The sequence below is a fragment of the Corvus brachyrhynchos genome, unplaced genomic scaffold (assembly GCF_000691975.1).
Source record: "Corvus brachyrhynchos isolate BGI_N302 unplaced genomic scaffold, ASM69197v1 scaffold17, whole genome shotgun sequence".
Taxonomy (NCBI): Eukaryota; Metazoa; Chordata; class Aves; order Passeriformes; family Corvidae; genus Corvus; species Corvus brachyrhynchos.
In genome coordinates this window covers 2,009,869-2,017,933 of record NW_008240046.1, presented here as the reverse complement: position 1 = coordinate 2,017,933, position 8,065 = coordinate 2,009,869, and the positions used below count along the sequence as shown (strand labels likewise).

The 8,065-nt window shown below is 39.2% G+C and overlaps 1 protein-coding gene across 3 annotated transcripts in view; it reads left to right on the top strand.

Annotated features, from left to right (window-relative positions):
• The window catches only part of ARAP2 (ArfGAP with RhoGAP domain, ankyrin repeat and PH domain 2), a 124,413-nt gene that overhangs the window by 108,997 nt on the left and 7,351 nt on the right, over positions 1–8,065 (top strand). For 2 of the 3 annotated variants that reach the window (XM_017744618.1, XM_008641360.2), the window contains exons 29-31: positions 2,159–2,241; positions 3,620–3,655; positions 4,136–4,199. In XM_017744618.1, coding sequence (XP_017600107.1) covers positions 2,159–2,241; positions 3,620–3,655; positions 4,136–4,199 — 183 coding nt within the window. Of the gene's footprint in view, positions 1–2,158; positions 2,242–3,619; positions 3,660–4,135; positions 4,200–8,065 lie in introns of those variants that run through there. The other variant, XM_017744621.1, reaches the window with a different exon arrangement.

Genomic DNA, 8,065 nt, shown 5'->3' with positions numbered 1-8,065 from the left:
TCCAGATTATTGATTCTCTTTTTTCTCTCAAGGAGTCAAAAGATGCAGTCACACAGTAATGAGGAAAGGAAGAGAATCACTCTCCTCCACCTACTCATTGTGCTTCTGCTAACTCAGGAAAAGGAGACCAACTTTGCTGTCAGGATGCACTGCTGGTTTATGCCCAGCTTGGCACCTACCAGCAGGCTCAGGTCTCTATCTGCAGAACTGACTCCCAATCTGTGTCAATTAAGGGTTTTTTTTCCTTCACTGTGCAAGAGTTATATTTTTATCATTGTTAAATTTCATGAGATTCCTGTTGTCCCATTTCTTTGTCCTGTATAGGTTCCTCTTAAAGTCCCAATATTGGTGTCCTCCAGAAACCGGGTGGATTCCTTCTGTCTCAATGGGCTGCCCTTTCTGAAGATACCAGGAAGAACAAAGCCCTACCCTCCCCATCCCCTGTCCCATAGTAGTCAGGATATGTTATCCAGAGACTTCTGTGGGTTGTTCGAAGACTTCATTTGCTTTTTTTTCACCCTGATTTAGCGGCCCCAGTGGCCTAATGGATGAGGGACTGGCTAAACTAAGGATTGTGGGTTCGAGTCAGTCAGCACAGCTTCACCAAGGGCAAGTCTTGCCTGGCCAACCTAGTGGCCTTCTATGATAAATTGACTATGTCAGTGGACAAGGGAAGAGTTGCAGCTGCCATTTACCTGAAATTCTGTAAAGCCTTTGACATGGTCCCCCACAATATTCTTTTCTCTAAATTGGAGAGGGATGGAATTGATGAGTGGACTGTTAGATGGATAAGAAAGTGGTTGAACGGTCACATCCAGAGGGTAGTGGTCAACAGCTCAGAGTCCTGATGAAGATCAATGACAAGTGGTGTCCCTCAGAGGTCCTTACTGGGACTAGTGCTACTAATTATATTTATTAATGACAGAAAAAGGGACTGAGTGCACCTTCAGCGAATTTGCAGATGACACCAAGCTTAGTAGTGTGGTTGACACACCTGGAGGACAGAATGCCATCCAGAAGGGCCTGGACAAGCCCTACAAGTGGGCCCATGGGAATCTCAGAAGGTTTAACAAGATCAAGGTGCTGCACCGCAGTTGGGGCAACTCATGATATTAACACAGGCTGGGGGATAAACAGGTCAAGAGAAGCCTGGCCAAGAAGGACTTGGGGATTCCAGTGGATGAGAGGCTGGACATGACCCCACCATGTGCACTCACAGCCCAGAAAGCCAAACGTGTCCTGGGCTGCATCCAAAGGACCGTGGGCAGCAGGGCCAGGGAGGGGATTCTGCCCCTCTGCTCTGCTCTGGTGAGACCCCACCTGCAGTGCTGCATCCAGCTCTGGGGTCCCAGCACAGGAAGGACATGGAACTGTTGGAGCAAGTCCAAGGGAGGCCACCAAGATGATTAGAGGGACGGAGGACCTCATCTATGAAAGAAGACTGGGAGAACTGGATTTGTTCAGCCTGGAAAAGAGAAGGCTTAGGGAAAACCTGTTTGTGGCCTTCTAGTACCTGAAAGGAGCCGACAAGAAAACTGGAGAGCATGTAGCAACAGGACAACAGGGAATGCCTTCAAACTGAGAGTAGGTTTAGATGGGATATTAGGAAAAAATTCTTTGAGGGTACTGAGGCACTGGAACAGGTTGCCCAGAAAAGCTGTGGATGCCCCATCCCTGCAAGTCTTCAAGGCCAGGCTGGATGGGGCTCTCAGCAACCTGGTCTAGTAAAAGCTGTTCCTGTCCATGGCATGGAGGTTGGAACTACATAATCTTTAAAGTCCCTTCTAACCCAAACCATTCTATGATCTGAAGAAAATTCTCACCATTCCATGGGAGAGGTTCTTTGACAGAGGGCAATCCCACTTCCTATCTTCCCTGTCTCTCTTGAAGAGTTTCATCTATAGCCCCACATCTTCATTATTCTAATTGTGTTACAGTTTTATGATTTCATGTGAACCTTAAGTTCTTAATTAGTCTGCTTCCAGTAATAGTGATTGGTACACTTCGTTAATGGCCAAGAAAGAGACAAAATAATTTAATGATGTGCTAGAAAAGAGGTGTGCGCTCCATGAAAGAAACTGAGCTGTGAAGTCAGTCATGTGGCATTTTCTCTTTGGCACATTCCTGGTACAATAATTAGAATCTACTTTATTTGCAGGCTAGCAAACCTGAAAAAGTGTTGCCTGTCAATTCTCTGAAGCTTTATCTTGGAGTGAAAAAGAAAATGAAGCCACCAACAAAGTAAGAATAGAAAAGAAAATAAACACTGTGTAAAAAGTATTGTAGTATCATCAAAAAAGGGTAGCATAGAACATTGTGGAAAAAGGAAAAGTCAAGAAGCCAATAGCAGTATGCTGAATTAAATTATCCCCTGTAATATTATTTGTTCTGTTCTTATATCTGTTTTCATGTTCCATGTTAACTAATCTGTGCTAGGAAATTACTTTATTGATTGGCTTTCTGTAATCTAAAGTGCATTTATTATCTCTTGTGAATATGTTTGTTCCTAGCTCACTTAGTTTTGTGGTATATGTCCTGCATGTCATTAGTACACACACTTTCCTTGCACCAAGTAAAAAGAGAGAAGAGAAAACCAGCTACTCATGGCCCTTAGTGGCAGTTCCTGTTGTTCAGCAGAGGATTTTCCTTTTTCAGGATCTTTGTTATTTTGATGTTTCTGCTAGCTGAAGACTACAGTGCCCTTTACAAACATCAGTGACTATCTCTCAGGAAAAGAGCAGTGAAAAATGACACCTGTTTTTCTCAGATGTTTCCAGTTCTTGTTCAGTCAAAGCTTTGAGATACTGAGACAATGCACATAGGATCTTCTCCCAGAGGGAGTCTAGGTTGGCTGTAGCCTTTAAACAGATCTGCTTGATCTTTTCCTTTACAGTTGCCAAATCAAAACACCCCAAAAAGGTCTGTGAATTTCAAAGCTTAGCCATGTTAAAAAAAAGTTGTTGGCTTTTTTGTATTTTTTTTTTTTAATTCAAGTGCAGAATGAGTAGGAGATTAGTCCAAAATAGGAGTAAAGAGATAATGTAAATGAGTCTTTGCAGGTTTTTTTTTTTTTTTACGTTGAGGTTTCTTTTTAGTCTACTTTTAAAAGTAGAGCTTACCAAGTCTCTTCTGGATCTGCAGAATTGTCTGTTTCACCTCAGAGGCTTCATTGTGCACCCACTCCCATTTTGTTTCCCTTGCAATTATTAAATCATGTGATTCCTTTTGTTTATAGTACAAGCATAGCTCTCTTCTCTCTATGACTTCCACACTGTAGTGGACTCTTTACCAGGCAGTTTTATTTCCAGCAACTTTTAGAAGGCACAGCCACAGTAAAAATGGGGCAAGTAGTCAGCCATCATCTGCAGTGCTTTGCAATAACCCTTTGTCTAGAACAGAAAGTTCATTACCTGTGAATCAATTGTGAGAAAATGAGCAAAATCTATCCTCAAACCCACAACTTTATTCTGGATTTGCAGTACACGTTTAGACTTTGCAGCTTAATTTTATTTTTTTCAGATAAAAGAACTATATAAACATAATTAATCTCTGAGGTTTGAGGAATATGTCCCCACCTTGAGTTTATGGAACTAATTTTTGAAAATCATCTTTCTTTCAGCTGGGGACTTGCAGTATTTTCTGAAAAGCACCAGTGGTAGGTAAACATGAAACACATGCTTTGTTTAACTTCACTGTCTAATATTTGTTGAAATATTCAATTGCAAAACAAGATTGTTTGAAAACTTATGGGCATTATTTTGCTTGCATGTTGAATTTAATTTTTGTGTTTTTAAGTAAATAAACTTTTAAAATTGATATGTTTGGTTCATCTTTTGTGTTTAGGTGTCTGGCTTACTTCTGTGGCCAGAAAGCAAACAGTCGTAAAGTTAAAATGATAGATTTTAATCCTATGCACGTGCTTGAAATGAGGCACAGGCATTGTCTTCAGTGTAGGTAAAGTGATAATTTGAAGTATTTATATATGCCTGTTTTTTCTGGGAGTGTTAATAATAAATATAGACAGTGTGAATGAATGTAGCACTATTTGAAGTAGTTTAGAAGACTATTCTTTGATATGTTTAACTGTAACAGGAGTCTCCATTGTTTTTCATATTAATTATGTATTGTGTTCCAGGTATATATGTTGTGATGGGCAGGATGTGCAGATGGAGTGGATGATCAGCATTTTTATGGCACAGGTACTAATCTAATCAAAAAACGTAACTTATTCTGCTATTATGAAAATGCCATTGAATATGTATATGTTATATATAAGGTTCGTTGCCAAAGTTTCTGGAATACTTCATGCACTAAAAATGCCAAAAGATGGGTCTTAGTCCATGAAGACTATGAATGCTTTGAGAGCGAGTGAGAAGAACATTAGATTCTGGAATCATCTCCCCACCCCACCCTGCTGTGTTGTAGAGAAGCTGAGTAAAGAAGGACAATTATTTCCTTCGCAGACAGCTCTTTTGGGTGAAATTCTGGCCATTGACCTAAAGGGGGTGTCTGTGTGCCACAATACCTGAGTGCTATTGCTCTGCTCACTGGGTTGGATGCTGCTAAAGTAGTCTTGAAACAAGGGTGGCATGTTTAAAGGCACAGTGGTGTGAACTAGCCCTCTTGAAGAGCTGTGCCAATATGGCTTTATTTCTCTGGTATCCATGTTAGCTTAGTTAACACTGATAATTCATTGTGTTGGGTAGGCTTTATCTTAAATTAAGTACTCTTCTGCTTGCTATGGGATTGTAGGGAGGGTATATGTTTGAGTGACATATAACACGTTCTTGGAAATGGAGTTTAATATTTACACAGGAGAAGTGGAAGTAAGTGAGATGGGAAGAATTCAGATTGACAGGAGACTGGAACGTAGTTTAAGGTTTTAACAGGATTTTGTATCTGTCTCAGATTTTTCTTGTCTTTTCCATGACGTTCAAGGAGCTTTGCAGGATATCACTGTGAATAAACATTGCTAGATTTATGATTACCTGGGAGCTTTGAGTTGCATAACATGGGCTGAGCACAGACTTCTTAGAGGCTTTCTGAAACAGAATCTGACTTTCATAGATAGTAGTGCTAGAAGTATAATGCATGCCTTGAAACTAAGACTTCCAAATTCTCGTCTTATTCAGCTCCCCTAACTGAAATAGCTATTGTTGTTTCTATGGAAACATCTGGCATACATCTCATGGGTGTAACATGAGCAGTGTCACAGCAAATAGGCTCAGAGGTTATTGATACAGGAAACTTGGAAGTAACTCATGCAAGCTTGGTAACTGTTGAAGTCCTTTTGACATAAAATCACAGTAAAGGACAGTCTGTTAGAATTCTGCTCAGGCAGATGTAGAATGTTCATTTGACAATATAGATGAAAAACTGGGAGCCATTGCTCAATGTCCAGGATAATTTTTTCTAACAGAGAAAGAAAAAAAATTTCATGTGCATTAAAAAAAAAATTGCTATGAATTCATGCTATTATTTTAAAGTCTTTATTCCAATGAATGAATAGTGCAATGAATTAGCAATACTACATTGAAAGGGTTTTTTGACTTGGCTTTGTTTTTTGTGGAAATTGTTGATTATTTCTTTTTACTGGCATTCTGTACATCAGTAAAATTGTCAGTCTATAAACTACATGAAAAATGATGTGCTAATGATGCAGATTTAGTGTTTTGTTCTTATTGCAACCTACTACTTTGTTACAGAGAAAATCTCCTTAAGAATGCAATGCCTCATAGTGGTAAAACTTTCTAAAAGATCTCTAAAAAGTTCTGTATCATACAGCAGCAGACAATTATTACCACATTATCCCATTTCTAAACCAGAAAACTGTAAATGTCAACTGAGGTTATTTCTAGTTATAATTTTCAAGTTGAGACCATCTTTAGGGAAGTCAGCTTGGTATTTTACCTTATATGTTGTCGCTGTATTTGAACATGTTAGAGAGACTTCACACAGCACATTTTCTTTGTCAGTGGAATAACTTAGATTGGAAATTGAAAAATACTGTAAAATCAGTTTTGAAGTATTAAGACATTGACATTTAATCATCTTGTGCAATTAAGAGGGACATAAACCAATATTGCTGTGTTCCTGAGTGCTTGAACAGAGTAAGGCTTTATTAGTAATTAATATCAGTCAGATAGTAGTACTATTGTTATTTTTGTCCTGTTTTCTGATAATGTTTTCTCCTGTAAGTAGTGCAGAGTATATAAATAGCAAAGTGTAGGTACTGCTGTAATCTAGTGATAAGAGTACTTTTGATACAGGTGATCAAGTTAACCCAGAGGTTATTAATCTTCTGTTCCAAGCTGGTAAATACTAATTGTTTGAAGTAGGACCAATGTTTCTTTCAAGATCTATGCAAAACCATCCTGAAAAGCATGGCTGAAACTTGATTCTTGAATTCTATAGTAGTTCTATACGAAATCTCTTAAGAGCATGCATAGCATACAGTTGGAAGTAATTAATTGGTGTGACGATGGACACAATAGTATTCTTTCAGTTTCCTTGCCTTTGATCAGCTGGAGGCACATTATACTACCATGAGGTGCAGTTGAACAGAGGGGTCAAAACTATGAATAAATACATTTTTTATGTGGCCTAATACGTTGCTAGTATTTCTGATATACTTTCTCGGAGTTCTATTTTAAGAAATGTTACAGGCACAAAAGGGAAATCAGGGTGCTTAACTGACAGGGATGGTTTCCTTAGGCTTGCTGGGAATTAAGGCAGACAGTTTTCTTCAGAAGCTGATTAAAGTTTCTCCATTGCTTTCTGGATTACGTTTGCTTGTTGTGTCTTGATCCACAATAAACTGATTTTGGTTGGCAAGAGCTGCTCTTTCAGATAATACCTTCTCATTTCATTTGAAGAAAATGTTTTTAGTGGTCACTGGAGAGAACTCTTATCACAGACTTTTGTGTCACCCTCGTCAGTACCATCTGTGAGAATTTTTTACTCTATCAGGATGTGAGTCTGTAAAATACTTTTTCTAAATTTGGAACTGGGACTTCCAATTTTTATTCTGCCATCATGGCTTTATAATGGTAATGCTGTTTTTACTTGCAGACCACCTGCAAATATGATCATAGCTCCACATCTGTTTTTTTAAATATAGTCTTGAAGAGACTGCTTCATGGTTTTGCAGTCCTGGCTTGCCAGTTTCCTGCAAAGTTGTGCCGATTTAGCTGTAGGCCTTGGACATCCTCTGTGATTCACAGAATCTCATGTTGATGATTTTTCAGTAAAATAGTATTATAATACCTTGTCCTCAAATTTGTCTTTCTGGTTTCCATTAACATTACCTGAAGACTGTGAGCTCATGTGCTCAGATTCGAAATATTCAGTAAGTAATTTATGGTTTTTTACTTCCCTTCTCTTCCCAGGCTTGTTTTTCACTCAGAGTGAAACTTCGCATTTCAGCCCAAGACTGACCTATTTCAGTTGAGCTAAAGCAAAGACTTCTATTGAAACCAGATCTGCATGTTTGTAGATTGCATTTTGGATAATGCATGTTGTTATCATAGGTTAAACAATTATTTTCTCTAAAGTATTAATATAATTTTTCACAAAATCGCAGAATCAATTAGTTTGGAAAGGACCTTTGAGATCATTGAGTTAAACCTATGACCTAACACCACCTTGTCAACCAGACCATGGCGCTGAGTGCCACACGTAGTCTTTTCTTAAACACCTTCAGGGATGGTGACTGGTGACATTCCAATGTCTAATCAACCTTTTTGCGAAGAAACTCTTCCTAATATCCAACCTAAACCTCCCCCAGTGCAGTTTAAGACTATTTCCTCTCATCCTGTCACTTGTTACCTGGGAGAAGAAGCCCATCCCCACCTGACTACACCCCCCTCTCAGGCAATTGTACAGACCAATCTGTTCCCCTCTGAGCCTCTTTTTCTCCAGGCTAAACAACCCCTGATCCCTCAGCTGCTTCTCATAAGCCTCATAAGCCCCATTCCCCTTCTCTGGACACACTCCAGCACTTCAATGTCTTTCTTGAAGTGAGGGGCCCAGAACTGGGCCCAGAACTTGAAATGTGGCCTCATCA